Source organism: Ursus americanus, chromosome 18 (genome assembly GCF_024610735.1).
Source record: "Ursus americanus isolate L20-20 chromosome 18, mUrsAme1.1.p, whole genome shotgun sequence".
NCBI lineage: Eukaryota > Metazoa > Chordata > Mammalia > Carnivora > Ursidae > Ursus > Ursus americanus.
This window is the reverse complement of record NC_142144.1, coordinates 4,651,824-4,674,915: the sequence shown is the minus strand read 5'-3', so window position 1 is coordinate 4,674,915 and position 23,092 is coordinate 4,651,824. Positions and strand designations below refer to the sequence as shown.

General features: G+C 47.2%; 1 protein-coding gene across 4 annotated transcripts in view; it reads right to left on the bottom strand.

Moving 5' to 3' along the window:
- Window positions 1-23,092, bottom strand: part of MED27 (mediator complex subunit 27) — a 228,265-nt gene that overhangs the window by 46,488 nt on the left and 158,685 nt on the right. For all 4 annotated transcript variants that reach the window (XM_045771168.2, XM_045771169.2, XM_045771167.2 and 1 more), the window contains exons 5-6: window positions 14,904-15,011; window positions 4,782-4,823 (exon numbers count right to left, since the gene is read on the bottom strand). In XM_045771168.2, coding sequence (XP_045627124.1) covers window positions 4,782-4,823; window positions 14,904-15,011 — 150 coding nt within the window. The remainder of the gene's footprint in view (window positions 1-4,781; window positions 4,824-14,903; window positions 15,012-23,092) is intronic.

Below are 23,092 nucleotides of genomic sequence, written 5' to 3'. Positions count from 1 at the left end.
GGCTCACACCAGAGCAATGCCTGGAGATCGTTCCTCCCACCATACGGGGAAGGCCAGTGCCGGTGGCCCAGGACTCCCATCTCCGGCACTGATTGCTATGGTGAGCACATACGGGAACTGTGTTCTGCTGGAGAGATCCTGTCTTACTCATGACCAAGGATCCTCCCTGACCGTGTCACTGTGATCTGAAAATGCACTTCCCTTTTGTTTCGGGTTGAGCCTTTTGGACAATGCGGACAACCAGGCCTCCCCTGCCCGGTCTCCGCGCACGGGTGTGAGCAGACAGATGACAAGCGGGAGGGAACGTGTACCACACTGCTCTCGGTGTCTTTGAGGGAAACACTACCAGTAACATCCATCAGGACACCCAAAATTTAAGTGGGTGGACAAGAAGCAAATAGGATTCCGAGAAAAAGCTGAGACTAAACAGCAGAGTTTAGAAATGCTGCCACCTAATCCTTCTCTTTTGGCATTTTGAGTTGGAAATGCTAACCACTGTCCCATAAATCGCAGCAGGCCTTCGGAGTCTGCAACAGAAAAGTGGTCCCAGCTTTATTTTGGTCGCGTGGTCTGTCCTCTGTCCACCAACGTGGCCTAAGACTAGCAGAAGACTAAGCACCGGGCCGTCCTGCCTCTTCGTGAGGCCACACTACGTGTCCTCCATCCTCCCCACCAGCATCTTCAGCAAGTGCATGACTTTCTTTAAACAAAATCCCAAACCCCTTCCGTGTGATGATGATTAGTTGAAAGCTTTACTGATAAAGGATAAAGCTTAATTCTGTACTACACTATTTTCCAATATATTCCTTACTTTGACAGCAAAAGACGATGTTTTAGCAGGGAAAACAGACAACTCCTTAATCCACTGACTCTTACCTGCCCCTGGAACAGGAAACGGACGTCATTACATGCGGTCAGTTGTGATCAGAGAGCACATCTCCTGTCCCCAAACTGTGGTTCTTTAACCAAGTACAGGTCAGTATCCGGTCAAGTCCATTTAGTCAAAAATAGGTGAAGGCAGGGATGATGAAGGTTCTCAGAAAAGGCTCTGCCCACGCACAGACAACATGCCATTCACCAGGTGAGGTAAAATCCCCGTCCCTACAAATGCATCCACTCAGACCCGCCACACGGACTGCGCGGGAGAACTGGCCGGTGCACCCACGTCTCTCCGACTAGACTAAGGTCAGATTTTAAACGCTGTTTCAGCGTGTGTTCGTAGTCTTAAACAAATACAAGGAGTGCCTGGCAGGTTATTTTTAGGGGAGGTAGAATAAAAATACAGCACCGTCCCTCCACGTCTATGCTTCACCAAATCCGTGTTTCACACATTCTACGACTTCCTAATAAACTTTCTGCTTGCATTCAAAAATACTTAATACTACACAGAACATTAAAAAAAATGTATTTATGCAAAGGTGAGCATGTGCAAGCCCCTCCCCCACAAGGGGTATTCAGATGGAAATCAGATCATTGTTAAAAGACCAGTTAGGGTCTGCAATGCTCATGGGTCCTCAAAGCCGCGGCCTGCCTTCGTGGGGCCCAAAGGAGGTAACTCACTGAAATACCACAGAGGACGCCGAGATAAACCAGGCAAAAAAACCCGAACTGCTTTAATGTCTCTCACTATTAAAGTGAAACACGACGCAGATAATGACCAGTGTTCTTTCTCTTTAGAATGCTCTTCCACCAGCTGCTGGCGAAAAACACGACAGAAGCAGCCAGCATGGACAAAATTAGCATTTAAGGCTGAGACTTCAGGCATTACCGAGCAAGTAAATGCCTCAGGTATGGTCACTTAGAGAAGAAGGCTAAGACTCAAATGTAGCTGCCCGTCCTAAAGTCAACCGATGACCACAGACACCTTCCCTTCTGGCTCTGGACCGATTTTCTCCACTATGCTTCTAGAGAGCTCAGCTGGGTAGAGGAGTGTTAGAAGAGTCAAGATGATGATTTTCTTTTTAAGGTAAACTTAATTTTGGACTAGAAAGGTTGCAAAGATGGTACGCACAGCTCCCATGTACCCCTCGCCCAGTTTTCCCCACTGCTGACACCTGTCGTGATCCGGGACCTACAGCACAGCTAAGAAACCAACACTGGTTACTTACTAGTGACTAAGCTCATTTTCTCATTAATCTCTTTCTGTTTCATGATCCAAGCCAGGATAGCATGTTATATTTAACTGTGATCACACTGTGAAATTTTAATGCTTTCACGGGCTCCCTAAATGTGTGGCGCTGGGCGTCAGACTCTTCCCCTAGCTGTAGGCATCTGTCCTTGGCCTAGCCTTTCACGGAGAGGGTCGGGGAACAATGTGAAGTGATGTATTAAACACCATTAGAGAGCTGGTCCATTATGCTGCTTTGATACAAAAGCCCTACGCTCGCTGTTTTAATGGGGATGGGGTTTCCGTTTGGGGTGATGAAAATGTTTTAGAACCAGATGGGGCGGATGTTCCACGACACCATGAAAGCCACGGAATTGTGTTAATTCTGTGTTATGTGAATTTCCCCTCAATTAAAAACAAAGTTCTGTGCTTTCTCTCTAAGCTACCCTGGCGTCCCCTGGACACAACTATTATTCACGTAGAAACGATTTGGGCTCAGCTTTCAAAATCATGTCCCTCCTCCTCCACACCCGACCCTTCGGTGGACTTGAGAATAAAATCCAAATTCTGTCCCAGGACCCAGAGGCCCCTGCCCACCCTCCGCTCTGCCTCCATCCCCCACGGCATTCCCTCTGACTGCTGCACGCTCCGATCGCACAGACTTCCAACAGCTCTTAGGACGTGCTCCTCAACGCAAGCCTGGTGCGCTGCTGCCGCTGCCCGGGAATCTGCTCCCGCGGCTTTTCAAATGACTGGTTCCTTCTCAGGAGCGGCCTGTCTCAGTTCAGGTCTGGCCCCACGTAGGCCTGCTGGGACTGCCCCAACGTGAGAGGCCCCTCATGTTGTTCTTGAGTGCAGCCCTCTAGTTAACGTGCTGGAGTGACCTTCCTTCCTTCTTGTGCCTCCTTGTCTGTCTGGTTTTCCCTCGCATTCCTAGCACCCAGCAGAGTGCCTGGCTCACGGCAAAGGGGCTCAGTAAGTCATTGCTGTTGAGCTGGACGGGGTAGTGAATGAAATCACAAGCAACCCCACCATGTGCGCCTCTGGACGGAAGCAGAGACGGGGAGGGATGCGAGCAGAGAAAGCAGCTGGTGTCCTGCAAGGGAGCTGGCCTGGGTGCTACGGGGTGGTGGGAGCCCTCGTAAGCCCCAGGTGCTGAGCTGCTCCGGGGAAGGGCTCCTTCTACCATCAGAAGCTGGGAAAGGATTTTCTCTAGTCACATTTCTTCTGACCTCTCCCAAATAGCATTTCACGGGGAGCCCTGACATCAGAAAAAGAGGTGACCAGAGTGTCAAGTGGTGGGGCAGGGGAAGGGTGAGGATGGGGCCAGCCGGCCTCCCTCAGCCCACACTAGGCACCTGCGTAGACCACGGGGCTCTGACAAACTAAGCTTAAAAACTGGGTGAGCTTGGAACACCTCAAAAGCCTCTGCTTTCTGTTTTTGTTTAAGGTATGATTTCCACACAGCAAAATTCACCCTTTGTAGGTGTAAGATAAGAGAAAAAAATATACATATATTGTTTGATCTTTGCCCCTGGTTCCTGGCATAGAGCTCCTGAAACCCTTATAATTTCCTAAGTGGTAAGAGCACTAGGGGCCGCTCCTATTCTAATGAGGCGACTCTGGGTGGGCACCTGGATGGGGGCCGGTCACCAGAAAGACCAAGCCATGATTAGGGTAACTGGAGACTTAGAATTTTCTGTCTCACCCCTCATCCTCCCGAGAAGGGGAGTGGGGCTAGAAACCGAGTTAATGACCGATTATGTCTACATGAGGAAGCTACCATAAAATTCCAGCAGTATGGGGTTTGGAGAGTTTCCAGATGAGAAAATACAACACCAGAGACGTGATGTACCCCAACTCCATGGGGACCCAAACTCCTGCGCTTGAAGTCCTCCCAGATCTTGCTCTGTGTAGCTCTCCAGCTGCCTGTCCATCTGTGTCCTTTATCATGTCCTTTAATGAACCGGTAAACCGAAGGAGGCGTTCCCCTGGGTTCTGTGAGCTGCTCTGGTGAACTGACAGAGTCTGGGGAGGGGGCATGGGAACCTCTGATCGACTGCCGGTAGGGCAGAAGCAAAGATAACCAAACTTGTCACTGGGGTCTGTAGCTCCGGGGAGATCGTGTCAGGCTGACTTAAACTGCAGGACACCCAGCTCGTGTCCTGTTACTGCAAACCCCCACATGTTCAGTGACCAGGAGGGGCAGAAGTGAAGTGTTTTATGTGCAAAGTAATGGAGATTCACTGGAGACAAACACAGGAGGGAAGAGCTGGGGTCTTCCCTACACGGGTAGGAAAGCACAGTTTTTCTTCTATAGTAGGTGTATTAGTTCCATGAGTTTGGGAACATAATACAATGTGTAATCACCACCACAATGAAGATACAGAATATTTCTATCACCCTGACACATTTCCTCTTGTCCCTCTGGGGACAATCTCCTGCCCTTACTCCTGGCCCCTGGAGACCACTGATCTGATTTCTGTCCCTAAGGCTTAATCTTTTCCAGAATGTCATAGAGATGGAGTCATACCATGAGCATCATACTATTGTGTCTGGCTTTTTTCACTTTCTAAAAAAACCTCTAACTTAAGACCAATGTTTATACCTTCAAGCATCCATATTTCCCTTCCCCTTCCTGCCTCTTGAGTAAGAATGAAAAAGTAAAGCTTACCTTCTGGAATACTTGATAGTTGGATTTGGACCATATATCAAGCTGGGGGGAAAGAGATAAAGCATCATCAACATCAATTTTAACTGTGGACTTTGAGAGATGACATTGTAACAACCGTTACACCCATCAGCTTGAAATAATAAACATAATTACGGAATAACAGAATCGTGGCACTGCATATGCATCTCAAATGTCCTGCTTGAATTTCTTCTCTCTCAACCTGTCAGTGATTTAAGGAAACCAACAGAAAAGATACAGGGAAGTGAGGTGAGGCACCTGTTGCATCCAAGGCCGCATGGGCGGAGCCCCTGGCTCCCTTTCCTAACCTGGACTCCTACCACGGTTCTCTTGCATGCCAATGTCAATCCTGCCTCGGGACCTTTGCATAGATTCCTTTTCCCCCCAACACTCACATGGCTTCTCCTAATTTTCTTCAGTTCAAATGTCACCTTATCAGAGAGTCATCTCCCACTTACCCTGTCTAAAATATTATTTCCATATCTGTTGTCTTGATTCTCTTTATCTTTTCAAAAATTTGAGATTTTCATTGCACTTAAGACCACCTAAAACTTTATTTCTTTTGCTTATGTTGTTCTGGTGTGGGACCTAGCATGTCACAGGCACCAGTAGGTCCCTGCTGAGTGGAGAAAAACTAGCAGCTCCCAGCTGCTGAGCCCCTGCTCCACGCCAGGCACCACACTGGGCCCTCCACACACACTCGCTCATTTAACCCTAGAACAAGTCAATGTGGCTGGTCCCACTAGCAACCTTACTTTCCAGATGATGAGACAATGGTTCAGAGCCATTCAATCGTCCACGGCAATCTGGAGACACTTCTGATGGATGGTCTCCCCTGATGGTGCTCAAACTTGGCTGGCATCAGAAGCTGCTGGGGGTATTTCTTTGTTTTTTGATATAAAGATTCCTTGGTTCCTCCCCTGCAGTGTCTGAATTAGTAGGTTTACAGTGGGCCTGAGAATCTGTTCATCTGTCTGTCTGTTTCAGCTTTGCTCCCCAAGCAGTGGCGTGACTGTGATGGCTGGTCAGGCCAGGGACCCTTGATCGAGGGCACCCCTCCTTCACAAATGAGGAAACTGGAGGTCATGGCTAGGGCTTGGAGTCAACCTGCCCCATCCTCCTCGGACTACACTGGGTCTTACACAGAGCACGTCAGTGGCTTATTCTAACCAAAAGGATTGTTTTACAGTTTTGCATGGTAAGTCAACGTGTTCTCATCGTTTCGTGAGTTTATACTTATAAATTAAGTAGAGCAAAACCAGAATTACCCCCAGTGCAGTGCTGGGAGACAGCTCAAGGATAGCGCAGATTAGAAGAGTCAGTATGTCCCACGGGTGCTAAAATCCCAACTGCAATATATGAGTTCCAGAGCTGCACACATGGAAACACCTGCTCAACGGGCCTCTTGGAACCTGCCTTTGGGGTTGGCCAGTGGTCAAGGAAGGAACCTGAGATACGACGGTATGGGCTATAGGTTGTGTTATTGACTTTGGAGCACGTGGGAACACGAGTAGCAATCACCCAGGGAGATTCCTCGAAGACGACAGGAAGTGAAGTGTTGCACTTGACATGGGGCAGTTCAGAGTTCTGTTTCTGTTCTGAGGAAAACACCAAAACCTGGTTTTCTGAAAACGGGCCTTGGACTTGAGAGGTGGTCAGCGCACAGGCACGTGTTCAGTTCTCCCCAGCTTCTTCCCGTTCCCCATGAGTTCCACGCACGCTGCGCCGTGTTTGAGAACTTTCAGGCCGCAGAGGAGCTTTAGAGGATTCTGAGAGGGTCCAGATGGACCCCAGCGGGGCTCCTGCTGGAGAGGGCCAAGGTTAGCGGATCCCAGCCCAGGGAAAGTACTGGAAGAACTCTGCCTGAACATTCATTCGAATGGCCCGCCTCTCCCCATCCCCTCTGGTGTTACCACCTTCTTCCTGGATTTCCAGAGCACGCCTAACCGACCTTTCCCCTTCTACTCTGGCTGAACTGCTCTTCAGAAAGGTGGTATCAATTTTCAGTCACTGCACTCTGCCCCCGCCCCTTCAGCCACTCGATTAAAAACAAATCTTTAGGCATTAGAATTTTAATTTGGAGGCTAGCAATTTGTAGGGGGAAAAGTGACATGTTACCTCCAGAAAACTCTGAAGGAAACCTCAAAAGAAACACACGGAGTGAACTCCCCCACTGTCAATTCTGTTGGAAGAAAACTGCTGGCCAGCCGGTCATCCTGGGGAGGAGAAGGCAGGTTCCCACGGTTTCTCAGCGCCGCAGTGGAGCTCAGGGCTTAAAAAAATGCAGCACTTAAAGATTATTCAGAGAGTGCAGAATGAATAAGAGCGATTTTCTGTATCTCTCAGTTCTGCCAAGATGACAGGGAGATGCCAGAGAGTCTAAATCTAAATTTTAGGGAGAGTAACATCAGTGTCTAGCTTGGAACTAACATAGTTCCCCTTCCATTTGAAGCCGACAGCTGTTTCTTCTGAGGTTCTCCACTGTTTATCCTTCCTGCCTGTTCCCATCATACGTAGGCAGACCAAGACATAAACACAGGGCCATGGAAAAAGAGAAAAGGAAGAAGCGGCATACAAAACCGAAAAGTTACAGTTTTAAAAGAGAAAATTATTAAAAAAAAAAAAACCCAACTCTTCAGTATCTGCAGAATGTTTTAATAGAGAAATCATCTAGGGAGAAATACGCACAAGTTTAATTAAGAGACGGGCTCTCCAGCCTAATTGTGGCTTCTGAAAACACACCATGCTCATTCAAAGTGAGCGTGCTGCTCTTTCTGAAAGGAGCTTTAAATATATAATTCAGGACCCTAGGGAATGGCTGCAGCCATCTGGGACAGAAGGATGTCAGACAATACGCCCTATGTAGCAGGTGCACACGGGTAAGAAAAGGAGCCGGTAACAATGGGTTCCCCTATTGCTGCAAAGGCACAGCAGGCAGTTTGTACTTGATTTTCTGCTAGATTTATGCCAAAGAAAGCCATTTAAGTGAGCGTTCTGGAGCCAGTGCCCTGCCTCTTCTCAGGGCCAAGAAGATTTCAGAAATTCATTTCAGGGAGCCCGCACTGATCCAAGTGAATATTTATTAGCTTTAGCTTCTTTACTGCAAAGGCGGGCATGGCTACCAATTGTTTTGCTGGCTGTGATATTCAAAAAGGAGCGTTCTGGAAGCTGTAAACTTTCAGCCTGATGAACGGGAAATTACTCTGAACTACAACGGCAGGGAAAGAAAGTAAAGCACCTCTCAGTATTCTGGGCAAGCATCAGAAAGACCTTAAAATGGAAAAGCCAACCTTATGGCACCTGGTGGCTGAATCTGCAGTCTTAGGAGTAGCCTCTGGGACTCTGGAGATTGGAGTGAGTATTTTAGGGGTAGGAATGTGCTCTATTCTTAGGTAAAATGGAAACCAACCCCACAGATGACCAACCGTTCTAGCACAGACACATCTGCTCTCAGGTTAAACATCAAGACGTCAAAGGTCGTCTCGACTAATGAGAATGGTGATGATCAAACTCACTTACCGAAAAGAAAAATCAGAATGGCCCAATATCAGAAGGCAAGGGCACACCAGCTATGACAATGACCACTGCCATCAGCATGGCCGCACACCCAGCGAGGGCAGACACTATTCACCAAGGACCATGCATGCGGCCTGCACTACACCTGCGTTTCCTTTCTCCTTCCCTTTCTTTTAAATATTTTATTTATTTGAGAGAGAGAGAGAATGAGCGGGGGGGGGGGGGCGCGGGAGGGCAGAGGGAGAAGGACAAGCAGACTCCCCTCTGAGTGCGGAGGCCAAGGACACAGGGCTGCGTTAGCTTTCGAAATCCTCCCAGAGATCTGGACAAGGATGATGAAACCATCCCCACCTCCCAGAAGAGGACACTGAGGCTCAGATTATGTAACCTGTTCAACATCACATGAGTATGTAGTAGAAAATTCAAAACCAGCCCTGTCTCCAGAGGCCCAGCTCTTAACCCGCGAGGAAGACCGCATTTCAGCTAGAATTCAGGAGGGCTGACTGTGAGCCACTCCCCTCCCCTAGCGGTGGCAGCTGCTGCGGGGGGGGGGGGGGGCGGCACTCCTGTGGAAGTTCAACATGACAAATCTGCTTCGAGGCTCGCTCATGTGACAATCATCGCCACTGAAATTCGCTTAGCAGCCAGTGAAAATTCTGGCAGCTTCTCAGAAAGTTACCAATTCTTCATTTCAAAAAATAGTGCAAGGTACCATAAATTATCTAAAAGTGACAATTCCAAATAAAACTCATAAACCTCACAAGGGCCTTCAACTTTTAAAGCTTTTACTTATTAGCATCTTCACCTTGCAAGGTCAACAGGTGATGCGTCGGCAGGGGCAGCAATGGTCAGATACTTCTCCATAATTACCCAAGTTTTCAAAACCATCAACTTCTACCTGGTCCCCTTCTTAATGTGCCCAGTCCTCCCTGGAGAATAAGGAACTGAACAAGTCTCACCATAGAACTAGTGTTACGGGTCTGCTGTTCTTCCACTTTTCACTTTCGATCAGGACAGACATTTGTTACCAGAAACTGCTGAAAGCACAACTCCGGGCACCGTCCGCATGTGAATTAAACTGCAGGCCCCTTCCCCAGCTTTTCCCCTTCCCCCGTAAGTAGCAAGAGGCCGTTTTTCTGAAGGTCGTCTGAACAATTTCAAAGGCTATAACAAATCAAAATGTTCCCTGCATCTGATATCAAACGGGGCTGATGCCAACACTTATTAGAGAAATCAGATTCAAGCTTCCCCAACCCCCTCGACCCCTCCCCCCCACCACATCCAACTTTGAAGTGGGAAGAATGCGGGGATCAGAAATTACCCAGGAGACAGCTCTGGCTGTCTTTGAAGGTTCCCTTTGATACCACTATTTCTTTTCCTCCCTTTCACTAGGAGGCTAAAAGCTGCCTTTTTTATTGATACGGGGTAATTAATGAAGCTATAGCATTAACATAACCGAAATCCCCTAATAAGATAAATTCAACCGAGACACTTACATTTTTTCAGTTAAGTCTGGCGGGTATAAAATCAGGACAATGCCCAGGTATTCAACTTAAATCTGCCTTTTAAGATGCTGAGTCATGGCTCTCTGCACCTCCCTGGTTACAGTGAATAGCGGGTTGGTAAGTTTTAAAAGCATTTTTATATTTTATTAGAAGAATTAGTGTACTGGAGCTTTGTCTCAAAAATATGCATCCCAAAGCATGAGAGACTATGGACTCTGAGAAACAAGCTGCAGGCTTCAGGGGGAGGGGAGTGGGAGAATGGGATAGGCTGGTGATGGGTAGTAAGGAGGGCACGTATTGCATGGTGCACTGGGTGTTATACGCAACTAATGAATCATCGAACTTTACACTTTACATCAAAAACCAGGAATGTACTGTATGGTGACTAACATAATAAAAAATATTAAAAAAAAATACGCATCCCAGGTGAAGAGGCAGACGATCAGGGTGGCGGTGGTTACTGCAAAGCAACAGCCTTGCTGGGATTCTGATGGGGAGAAAACCTGTCAGGTCCAGGAAATCAGGGGGTGGAGGGGGTGCCGGCCCACTATTGTAGCAACAGGGATAATTAAACCTTTCAGGAGGTGCTGGCTGCTTTGGGTTTGGGGGACACCGACTTCTGCAGTCGCAGAAGTTCAGAACCCACCAAGTCCACTGCTTTCTAAGCCACGCCCATGGCATCCGTGGCTGAGCTCTCAGACTGCAGCAAATCACCCCCAGGCTAGCGCTCAGACACCAGCTGGGCAAATGCCGAGCTGCATGTCTGGAACAGCACCACTGCAAGCAGCAATTGGTTCTTGAGAACCACACCGCAAGCTCCAGTGGCTCCTTCCAAAGGTTACATTTTGTTTGGGATATGCTGGACATTTCAGCACATTAATTACACTAAGGCTTACATGTATATAACTATATATAAATTCACATATACCAGCACCAGTACTCAAAATAGAACACTAATAATGTCTGCATGGTTTTGTAAAGTGCTCTGAGAAAAGAAGGGGCTAATCAAATTGGCTAGGATTCGGGGCGCCTGGGTGGCACAGCGGTTGGGCGTCTGCCTTCGGCTCAGGGCGTGATCCCAGCGTTGTGGGATTGAGCCCCACATCAGGCTCTTCCGCTATGAGCCTGCTTCTTCCTCTCCCACTCCCCCTGCTTGTGTTCCCTCTCTTGCTGGCTGTCTCTATCTCTGTCGAATAGGTAAAATCTTAAAAAAAAAAAAAAAAATTCAAATTGGCTAGGATTCGATTCTGGGCAGAGCGGTCGTTTCGAGAGCTCCTCTGCCAAACGCGGTTAATGCGCCTTTAAAACATCAAATGGCTTGGTCCTCTCAATCTTGCTATTCCTCATTTCAGGGTCCCTACTGACCACTTGGGCCAATATGTGCAGCTGTAAAACGCAGCAAGAGGCCTCCTGTATCACATTTGTGATATGAATCATAGCAGAATTCAGGTTTCCAGACACATATTCACTTTCTTTCTGATGAACAGAGAACCCACGCTAATCTTTCATTAGGAAGACGTGCGCTGTGTGTGCGTGTGTGTCTCCTTCATTTTCTGCACTTATGACTCCACTCCCTGCTGCTTCTTTTGGTCCTCGTCTCTGATGTTTGGTTCTCCACTTTTCCATTCCAGCTAAAGCACTGGCACATCCCAAGTAGGCTTCTCCACTGTCTCCTCCCACACATCACTGGGCTTCTCCAGCACTCCAGGCACTGCAACATCTTGGAACAGCGTCATGGGACAGGGCCTGGGCCCTTGAGGTGCTCCTGGCAGATGGCGGTCCAAGGCCTGGCGGGGTGTGACTGCAGGCAAGTCACTATACATTCTAGGTCTCAGCTGCCTTCATTGGAGAACGAGTCTAATTTAGGCAGAACCTAGGACTCGATGACCACTGTGGGCAAAGTTTGCTTATTAGCATGAACCCTAGCAGGACAACATACGGAATACTCTTCGTGTTTTTATTAACTGCAAGACAGACACGTCAACAAATAACCATGATGTACTAATTGCAGTCCTAGACAAAGACTGTTCAAAACGCTATGGGTGTATTCAGGAGGAGGCTAATTTGTGGCGCAAGCAGACGCAAACCTGGGCCTGCCAGCTCGAGTCCATGCTCCTGTAAGGGACCCTGGGGAAACAGGGACAGGAGGAGAAAGGGGATGGCAGTAAGCCAGGGTGAAGGGAAGAGTGAGTGTGTCGGGTGGATGAGGAGGACAAAGCATCACAGGCCCAGGGCACCGAGGGCGCACATGAGTGTGAGCTGCGGGAGCCGCAAACAGCACAAAAGGCTGGAGAGTGAGACGAAACGTGCGCACAGAATGACGGCAGCTGAGGTCAGAAAGGAAGGCAGGGGCCAGATCACTTGGCATTTCTATGTGTTGCTAAGGAGTTTGGATTTTAGTCTAGAAGCCAGGGTTTTCAGAAGCGTGTTCTGTGAAACGCCAGTGTCACGATATGCTGAGAAGAAAGGAAGAAACAATGAATTTGGGGTTCAAATAAGTTAGGAAAATACTGCACACTATATGCTCCTCTTAGCAGATTCACAGGACACTAAGCAAACTAAAGTTTCTAAGAATTTCTATAGTAAAGAAACCTACTGAACCTTCTCTAACCCCGTGTTTCTCACAGACACTTTGACCATGGACAGCTTTGTGTCTAATACCTATTAATATTCTACTTTTCTGCCTGCTTTGGGCAACAGGGGATGGTGAAAGCAAGAAATCATACGCTTGGATGTGTATTTTGGGAAGACTGCTCTGGAAGCCAAGTGAAGGACAGACTGTGGCAGGGAAATAAGACTGGAGACGAGGCATGAGGCGGCCAGTGCACCTGCTCCATTGAGAAATAAGGAGAACCTGGAAGAAGGGGAGACGGACAGGAGGAGCCCAATTTGGGAGAGATTTAAGTGGGAGAATCATCAGAAACTGCTGACAGACTAGATTTGGGGAAGGGGAGGGACGGTTTGGGTGATTAGGCAGTGGTACAGTTACCCCAGATGAGGAACAGCAGAGGGAAACTGAGTTTTGGGAAGGAAGCAGTGAGCGGAGTTCTGGGCGGGCTGAATGTGAGGTGCACCTGGGGAGGAGAGGTCCCACCTAGACATAGGCTGGCAGTGACCTCTGTGGGCTGACACATGAAACGACAGTACAGGGCGGGGTGGGGGGGATGGTTACTCAGGGAGAGAAATCCTAGAAGCATACATATGTGACAACTTTCTAAATCCCTTGTTCTAAGCGCAGAATAAAAATGGTATTAGTTATCGACTGAGTGGTGACTAGGTGGCACAGTGCTAAGTGCTTTGCTTTACAGGTTTTCGGACACTGCCAGTGTGGGGCAAACAAATACAATGTTAAAGAGAGCAGGCAAAGTAGGTAAACCCTCACTCCTTAGAATCCAACTTTAGACGGGGCGCCTGGGTGGCGCAGTCGTTAGGCATCTGCCTTCGGCTCAGGGCGTGACCTCAGTGTTCTGGGATTGAGCCCCGCATCGGGCTTCTCTGCTGGGAGCCTGCTTCTTCCTCTCCCACTCCCCCTGCTTGTGTTCCCTCTCTCGCTGGCTCTCTCTCTCTCTGTCAAATAAATAAATAAATAAAATCTTAAAAAAAAAAAAAATCTAACTTTAGTGAATGTTTTCTCCCTCTCCCAAGTTTGTACCTTTTGTCACAAGGTCAGTCGCTACTGTTGCTTAGCTTTCTGTTTCCAGCCTTCTCTCCCCAGCGCATCTGTAAGACTCTGGAGGGCAAGGACCATGATTCATACCAGGTGTGACTAAGGAGCTGTGAACCTCGAACCAAGGCAACAAGAACCACCTCTCTAAACGGCCAGGACCAGGAATGTGGGGGTTCCTGGCCAGGGTCACTTCTGCTGCTGCTCCCTAGTTTGGAGCGTCTAGGGAGAGCTGCCGCCAGGGTTTATGAATCACACACACACACCACAACTGCCCGCGTGATGCACTTTAGTCTCCATACCTGCTCTAAAGACACTTCGGTTTTTCCAAAAAGGAAAAGGAAATCTCCCCCTGAGGGACGCTTTGCTTTCAAAGGGGAGACAGACGAGAACTTGGCAGAGTCCTTGAAGAAAGAGTAGTTTCCCTCGTGGACAACATTTGTGTGGGACGTGGAGATGCTGGGTTACTTGTTCAAAACACAAATCTCATCACCTTGTGGGTCACAGCTCTTACGTAACACACTGTTATGTGCTAAGCTACATCTGTCACATTTTTTTGAAGAATGTTCTATCCTCATTGTAATGTGGCCATTGGGTGGTGAGTGCTAGTACTATAGCAAACTTTAAAAATTGTAATGGGCTTCATGAAGAGAAGGGACAGCTCGGGAGAGCAGGGCAGACAGAGGCTTAGTGCACCAAATGGCCAGGGTGCGTCCAGGTAGGTGTCTCAGGCGGAGTGCTCATTACACTCTGGAAGCCAACACAAATGAAGGCTGTCAGCTCCCATTAGCATCCTCTGCTGCTCTCCCTAGAGCCATATGGACAGTGTGCAGTCAACAGAAATCAGGGGTTCACATGGGTGAACTTTCTATGAGACAAACCACCCATGGAAAAAACTTCTCTTTTTTCAACCGCAGTGTTCAGTATGGACTGCTGAGGATAAGCCACTTCCTCAGGGCTCCTTGTTAGTTTCATGGGAAAGATCCTGAGCCGGTTGTGTGTCAAAGTAACTCGAATTTTCCTCATGGTTCTAGGAAAAGCAAAATGCCAAAAATGCCAAACCCTGGGCTATTGATGTGCTGTACTACTGGGCGGGAAAAAAAAGAAAGAAAGAAAAAGAAATCCATTTCCTCAGAAGACACATTTAATGAGGCAACTGGGGTCTAAGGTGATAAATTAGAAATTCAACTAAGGGCATCAGGCTTAAAGGAAAAAGCAGAAGCTTGATGAAAAATGCAAGGGGAGAGAGAGAGAAATGTTTTTCTGTAAAACGTTCATCTTCATACTGATAAACCATGCTTGTTGATCATTTCAGCAATGACTGCTAGTGTTTAATGTCACTCATCTGGGACTCTGCTGCGTTTGTTCTGGGACACAGAAAATAAAGGCAAACGAAACAAAAGACTCCAGAATGCTTACCTTGCCGTCTTCTGTGTAGACATTCTCACTATATCCCCTCACTATTGTCCGATCAATGAACAGGCTCCGCATGACGACAATCACCTTCAACACCTTTCCCAAGGTCACCTGTCAAAACACATGCATGCACACATGAAAGCTTACGCTTGAACATGCAAATGCATGAGGCTGGGCAAGACTCTGTGAAGAAGAAAGGCTCACCTCGCCCTCTTGTTGCTGAGAGACGCACGGGAGGGCCCTCCGAGGGAAGGCATCCTAAGCGTTCCGGAACAAGCTCTAAACGACGAGGCCCTCCCGCAATCTAACTACACGGAACTTATTGATATTTTTGGCTTACAAATCTCAGGATAAGTTCCATATGTTTAATATCTGGATACAGTAAAATTTCCTTTTATTTTTTTCTGTCTTAAGATGACCTTTTTCAAAGGCTATCCTGGGATTCTGGCATGCTAGGATTTGGTAAGCACATTTGTTTTCCTATTAGTTCACGGCCCTATGTACACCCATGGAATATGTAGAAGAAAATAGCAGAGAGATGAAAGGCAGGCACCAAATGCCCATGCGGCTGAACTATCTATTTATAATAGCTGGGAGTAAGTGGAGAAGCAATACCAAGTAAGTTCTGAAGGTAAATGGAAAGTAGCAGAATTTTATCTCCAAAAAGGAACATGATCCTGGAAATACATTAAGTGCTTTTACTCTCTTAGAACCTAAGCACATATAACGGATAAAAAAAAGAAAACAAAAAACCCACACACCTAAAAAAAAAGCGCAGTTTCATGTAATGCCAGGGAAAACGTAACCTGCTGTGTTTGCTGGAACGGGCTCAGCACTAAGAATAGAAACAGCACCTTCCTTTCTTTTAGGGGCTCATGTAACTCTTCCGGTACTTGGCTACGCCTCTTCTGTTCATTTCCCAGATGAGACCCTGGGGGCAGACTCAGAACAGGGCCCAACCAGGGCCCAGGTCTGGTTTGTTCACTGAGGCTCCAATATCACAGAATGAGCTGAAAAGAGCCCCCGCCCCAATCCTAATCCTGAGACCCAATATACACTCCGTTGCTGCTGATGTCACCTTCAAACACCCTCTCCTCACTTCCCCGTTCTCTGCTGGCCGACTGTCCCCAGCAACAACCCTCGTCTTTCTGTGATTAGTCCTGGGTATCACCGAACATTCCTAGTATCTGGTTCCTTCAATAACTTCTAAGTGATGAGAGGATCTCTCTATTTTTGTATGCCTAAAATGGTCGAGAATTATCAACAGGGTAGGAAAAAGAGATGAGACCCTTATTTACATTTAAGAGAATGTTAATAAAAACATCTCATTTCTGTATAGTACTTCCATTTTATTTATTTATTTATTTATTTGAACTTTCAAATACTGCTACACCATGTAACATTTAATGGGCCATCTCTTGGATAACTGGAAATCACTAGATAAGGATGTCAATAAACCACCAAGGTAGGAGCCGTGACTCTCTAGTCCACATGCAGTCTATGGGGAGGAAGGGAGAGGGAGGAAAAGAATCAAGTTCACAGTTTTGTAATTATATGCACTGAAACCAACAGCCTCTCGCTGGGCTGCAGTTGGAGGTCCGACACACCGTCTCCAACGGGGCCGCCATTTCAACTGCCCATTTTAACTCTGCTAATACACAGAGATAACTAAGCTATTATTTCCGTAAAAAACCAAAATCTAGCTGACTTTAACCAATAAATTGCCTCTGTCATTTCTCAAGTATTTTAAGATGGAATTCAGAAAAAAAACCACACTAAAGATACTAGAAATTTTATATTTAATTTTTGTTTTTAAAGGTGAATTTTGGTATTTTAAAAGCTAATGAACACTAAAAACTTAATAAATAGGCCCGTTATAGAAAAACCTACAATTAGAGTAAAAAGGAAGGAAATAATCATTCATAATCTGCCCTTCTAAACCATTAACGTTTCAGGGAGATTTCCTTTCAATCATTTTAATCAAAGATTTATGGATTTCATAGAAAAGGAGGTCAGACTTGGGGTTACCAGAGGTGGAGGGTTGGGCAGGGGGAACTGGAAGAAGGGGGCCAAAAGGCCCAAAAGTCCAGTTACAAGATAAATATGTCCTGGGGATGCGATGCCCACATGCTGACCACAGCTGGCCCTGCTGCGGGGTGTGAGGAAAGCTGTGTACAGAGTCAATCCTACCAGTTCCCATGACAAGGAGAAAATTTTTTTTCCTTTTCTCTTTTCTTCTTTCCATGGCATCTATACGAGAAGATGGATGTTGGCTGAACCTACTGTGGTCATCATTTCACATCAGACCACTGTGCTGCACACCTTAAACTTACAAAGTGGTGTAAATCAATTACTTTGTAATAAAACTGGGGGAAAAAAGATCTACCGTTTCTGAATTTGTAACATGGCTGTAACTGAAACTATATACCTAATTTCAAATCAAAGTTTTACTTAAAATTAGGACATAAGCATTGTTCTTTATTGCTGTGCAGTCTTCAAAAATGGCAGTACGTGCTGCCTGGCACTTCACTGAGTATGGGTATTTTTATAATTTCTTTAACCATTCTCCTACTGCCGGACATGAGCTGCTTTCAAGTTTTCCTAATATAAATATGCCTACCGTGTGCACTTTTGTTCACCAAGCTTTTGCTGCATTTGGGATTATTTCCTGAAGATAGACTTGGACAACTGTAATTACTAGGGCCAATAGTACAAATATTTAAAGTCTTCTGATGCAGTCGCTAACTGCGAGTTGTAAGCGTTACGCCAGCTACAAAGGTACAAGCGTACCTACTTCTCTCCTCTCCTGTCAGTAACAGGTATCATTAAATCAAAACAAAACAAAGTAAAATCCATCCCCTCTAGAAGGAGCAACTTAATTTCTTTAACCCATTTATTTATTGGTCTGAAAACATTTTTAAAAGATTTATTTATTTATTTTAGAGAGAGACAGTTTGTGTGTGCGAGTGGTGGGGCGGCAGAGGGAGAGAACCTTCAAGCAGACTCTCCGCTGAGCGTGGAGCCCGATGCCGGGCTCGATCCCACATCCCTGAGATCGTGACTTGAGCAGAAATCAAGAGTCGGATGCTTAACCAACTGAGCCACCCAGGCGCCCCTAGCCCATTTTTTATGAAATATTTAAACAAATATACAAAAGTAAGTGAAACAGAACAAAGAACGTCCATAGACCTCCACCCCAAAACTTCAATAACTGTAGCTCTTGGCAAACCCTGTTTCACCTCCACCCCCACCTACTTTTCCCTTCCTATGTTACACTGAAACAATTAACAGCCATAGTATCATCATTTCATCTGTAAACATATCCTTCTGTGTCTCTAAAAGGACTCACAAAACAAAAAAATGCAAGACTATGATGCCATCCCATACCTCAATCAACAAGAATTCTTCAATATTATCAAAGCTGTCATCGGGGTTCAAATTTCCAACAGTTCCGTAAGTGCCACTTTTAAAACAGTTTGCTTGTGTCAGGATCCGAATATAGTCCACACAATGTGATTGGCTGACATGTCCCATGAGGCTCTCCTAAACTAAAGGTTCCCGGTCTCAACTCCCACCCCTCATTTTATTTGTTGAAGAAACTGGGTCACTTTTTTTCTACAGAGTTTTCCGCAGTCTGGATTTTGCTGATGGCATCCCCATGGTGTACTTTGCATGTTCCTCCTTACTCCGTACTTCTTGTAAATTGGCATGAGAGGAGATTCAGGCTTGATTTCTTTTGGCACGACAAGTTCACGGGCAGTGTTATGGTTTACTAACGGGAGGCAAAAGAGCTTGGGTGTCTTGGCAGGTAATGCTGGCAGCTGCTGACCCATGAATTCACCAGGGGCTTCAGCTGGCCACATACCAGTGTGATCGTTCTGTCTTTATTAGCTGGGACACTTTTATAAAGAAAAACTTCCCCTCATCTACTATTTGGCTACTCAGTGATTGAGTTTATTGCATAGGAAAGGCAGAATAAATGCTCCATGCTTTCCCTTTATCAGTCCTCAAAACAATGCATCGGTTCACTAGTTTCCTTCCAACGCAGACACCTTAGTTTTCCACCCAACATTATTATAAACTCATGGATTTCAACATATTTGATGTATTTGTACCTGGTACAATTACTAGTCCTACATTCTTACTGATGCTCACATTGTTCTGTGGCCCGTGGGCATTTCCTTGGTTGGGTCCTTCTGACTCACTCCAGTCTCTGTGACAGCTCCCTTGCTATCTGGTACGGGACAGCCCAGGTTGGTCTGGCACAATTCCTGCCCGAGGTCACGAGTTGGCCGTCTCCTCCACAGCCCTGGCTCTTTTCAGTGGGAAACGGCATTTCAGGACCATGGCCAGGGCAAGAGGGGCAAAGAATTCTGAAGGGTTAAAATGTTTGTTTTTTATTTTATGAATATGAATTAGGTCTGTATTCTCCTCTCCACCTTCCCCCTCAGGGAGCGTCCCCACGGCTTATGCTTGTACTGGCCTGCAGCATTTTGTGGACAACCCCATTATCTTTCAAATTGGTAAAGCTCCATGAAGTTTGTTCATTTTTTTTTTAAGATCTTATTTATTTATTTGACAGACTGAGAGAGAGAGAGCACAGTAGGGGGAGCAGAAGGCAGAGGCAGAGGGAGAAGGAGGCTCCCCGCTGAACGGGGAACCCGATGCAGGACTCGATCCCAGGACCCTGGGATCATGACCTGAGCCAAAGACAGACGCTTACCCAACTGAGCCACCCAGCGCACCAAGTTTGTCCATTCTTATTTTTTAGAAACCCAGAAAGGACCCTGGTGATCATATATGTAGAATATGCATAGGCCTATGGCTTTCTGAATTTTTAACATGGTCATAACGAAACTATGTACACAACTTTGAAGCCTGACACGGTGAGGCTCTGGAATCAGAGGCACTTGGAGTCAGGTCTCAGCTCTGCTGCTGGAAAGCCTGACCGGGCATCTACCGTCTCTGAACATTGGCCTCCTCTCACCCAGCGGAGGTCACGATAGCTCCACCACAGACTGACTGTGAGGGGTCAGCAAGACAATGCACCGAGCAAGGGTGAGGAACAGGCCCGGCGCAGGATACGTTCCCAGTGGTAACTGCTGCCCAGCCCAGTCTGGATTTGGCGGAAGTGAAATCATTTGAAGCCAGTTAACATTAAAGCTGGAACCAGTTCAGTGAACTTGCCACTGACGTCAATTTACCCTTCTACTCTGGTACCTGGGGCTAGAGGGAAGCTGTAGAGAGTGGGTGACAGTGGTGTCGGGCCCTGAGCTATGAACAGAAATGTGCCTTCTGATGAATGACTGCTGAGTGGAAAGGCTGCAAGCCTGGGGGCTAGGCAGTTTAGGGGAAGACATGAATGAAGCTGTCCTGTGGGCTGATCTGGACTCACCCTGCTGACACCCAAAAGAGGCCATTTAGTGTGCAGGTCAAGTGCAATGGGCTTCAGTCCCACACCTACCACCGGACTGTGTGACTGACGGCAAGTCAGTTTACTCAGCTGCGAAATGCAGAGGGGCCCGTGAGGAAATCAGTCGAGTTGATGCACAGGAGACGTGGCTAGGGGTGTGGCGCATGACAAAACGCAAGAGCTACTAGCCGAGTTTCTCTTGAGCGTGGTGTGGTGGAAAGGGCCATGGGAGCCTTTCAAGTTCCATCGAGATGGAGCTTCATGCACATTCTCTAACGTTCTTTCCAGCCCCCATGTCACTCTACAAGGATTCAGATTCTCACATATCCAGACTGCACTAGTTTCGAACATAACTGGATGCATCAGGTTGTAATGACCTTGGAGTTCCGGTGGCCTAACACGGCAATGCATCCAAACAGGCCAACTGACATCGTTCCACAGAGTAGCCCGTGCCGGCCATGGTCCCAGGCAAAACACCCAGTTGACAGGGGCTACAGGCTGGTTCTTGGCAACTGCTTGGGATACCACAAATAAAGCTAATGCCATCTGGTAATGAAGCAGGCTTCCTGTTACCAAGGTAACACTTCTATTACTGAGCAGCACATTTCCGAGGAGCTCACTCACTACTCCTCCTGTGCCTGTCCCCATGAGTGTTCAAATGTCAAGTTGTGAAGAGTCAGAGGAAGCCAGTGGGCTTCCCAGCCGGTCATTGCCCTTCCAGGGAGGTGCCCATGCCGTCACTGCCTGGTCGCTTGTCAGGCTAGCTGTGCTCTGGGCAGCTGGGGCTGCATCGGTGGTCTTCTCTATCGGGTCTCATGACAGTCACCTGCCAAGCTGTATCCCAGTAAGAGAATTTCCAGTTCACAATGACAAGGCAAGTCACAAGCTAAGAAGGGAAAGTGGGAGGAAAGTTGAGGATGAGAGCAAAAATATTTAGTTTCGCTCTGCTACCAGCTGTTGTCTAACACAAACTTTACAAATCTGGTCGTTGAGGTGTTATCTATACTGGCAGACCCTGTGAGCTTACAAGGTGAGAGAAACTGATCACTTAAAAGCTTATTCCCTCAGGGCTGGTGCAGGGAGAAAGGCACTTCGAAACTGAGCAGTATCTGTGCCCTAGAGACAGGGGAGGAGGGTGGACCAAAAGCTCTTTTGCATGTGGAACCCGGTACCAGATAAGGAATCCCTGACCAGGCATAAAGCGTGTATGTGGGAGGTGAAGGGGGTAGCATGATATTTGCCATTCAGACAAAGGCTGCATGGCTGAACTCTGCTTCTGGGGAGGGGGCATGTTAAAAAAGGAGGAGGAAAAGAAGCCAATCATTTGGTCATCCACGAGTGTTACTTTCCAAGTATGAACACAGTAAAGTGTAACATGTAGGCATCCTTAAGGGATCTGCTGTATTTTAAGCGATGTTTGTCAAAGCATACTTAGAAGGGTGGGGGACAGGGAGGAGGGAGAGGCAGACAGACATCTCTACAGAGGCTCAGAAATAAGTTTTCTTCAGTACAGTGTATTAAGAGGCTTCTTCATACTAATTCCAAACAAAGAGGAGGATAAAGTGAATGGTTTCAGTAAGCATTTACTGATAACTGTGTCTGGACTACGTGAAGTCCTGGGCGAGGATGTGGAATCAGAGAATCATATCACCCTAGAGCTGGAAAGGACTTTAAAAATCATTTTTCCCAACTCCCCTCTTTTTAAAGAGGCAAACTGAAGCCTAAGGAGGTTAAGAAGTGTCAAATATGGCTCCTGCCTTGAAGGAGGTGATTAAGCTGGCAAGTGCCTGAATTAACTGCGGGGCTTGTAAGTGTTATACCAACGCGGGCTCACGGTGTACAAAGAATTTTGGGGAGGGTGGTGTGCTCCATCACTGAGCTGTCTGGCATCATCAGAAAATGCTTGGTTTGGCACCTGTCCAATTTAGCACATGTTCGGCAAGGTAGAGCTGGTTATACAGACGAGCACTCCACAAACGGATCTCATGGAACATTCCTCCAAGAGATGTTCTTAGATGTGGCCTAGAAAAAAACATCCAATGCTACCCAGGCTTTTCCCTGACTCCTGGGGGTCTTCTCCTGCATACTGCCGCATTACCTCTTGACTTAGGACAAGGCCAGGGGCATGCCCAGAAAGCTGCAGCTTCCCCCTCTAAGAACCCTGGGACGCAGCCCAGCTGGGTGTTTTATTGTCATTCCCCATAGAAGGCAGCTGGGGTTTCAAAAGATTTGAGTCCAAGCTCACTGCTTTTCTGTGCAGGGCCGGAAGCATGCCTCTCGCTGTTCCCCCTTCTGATGCCGAGTCCATGACCCCATACCAGTATCTCTGAATCACAAGCAATGGCAACCACAGAGCCTTGCTTCATCTAAGCCTCCAGCCACCCCACTGTCTTCTCTGGGACTCTGGTAAGTGGCTCGAAACCTTGCTTCACGAGACTCCTGGTTTCCCTCACAAATGGCTTTAAACTCACACTCGGGATCCCATCTATACGACCCTATTAAAGCACTTGTTTCATCTGATTTTAGCGTTTTTCTAAACAAACTTAGTGCTCTGACTTCTGCACAGCTGCTGGGTATGTGTAGTCCTGACGCTCATGCTGGGCGAACTGTTCTCCCGACAGCAGGCTTCCAGACCGCAGCAGTGAGGGGGACTGGAAACTAAGAGGCACAGAGGGAAACGGGCTGTTGCTTCCTTCTAGGAAAATGCTAAAACTGGATATAGGTAGGAGGAGATGGAGACAGATCCACCCCGAGAGGCTGAAACTCTGGCCAGGCTGAG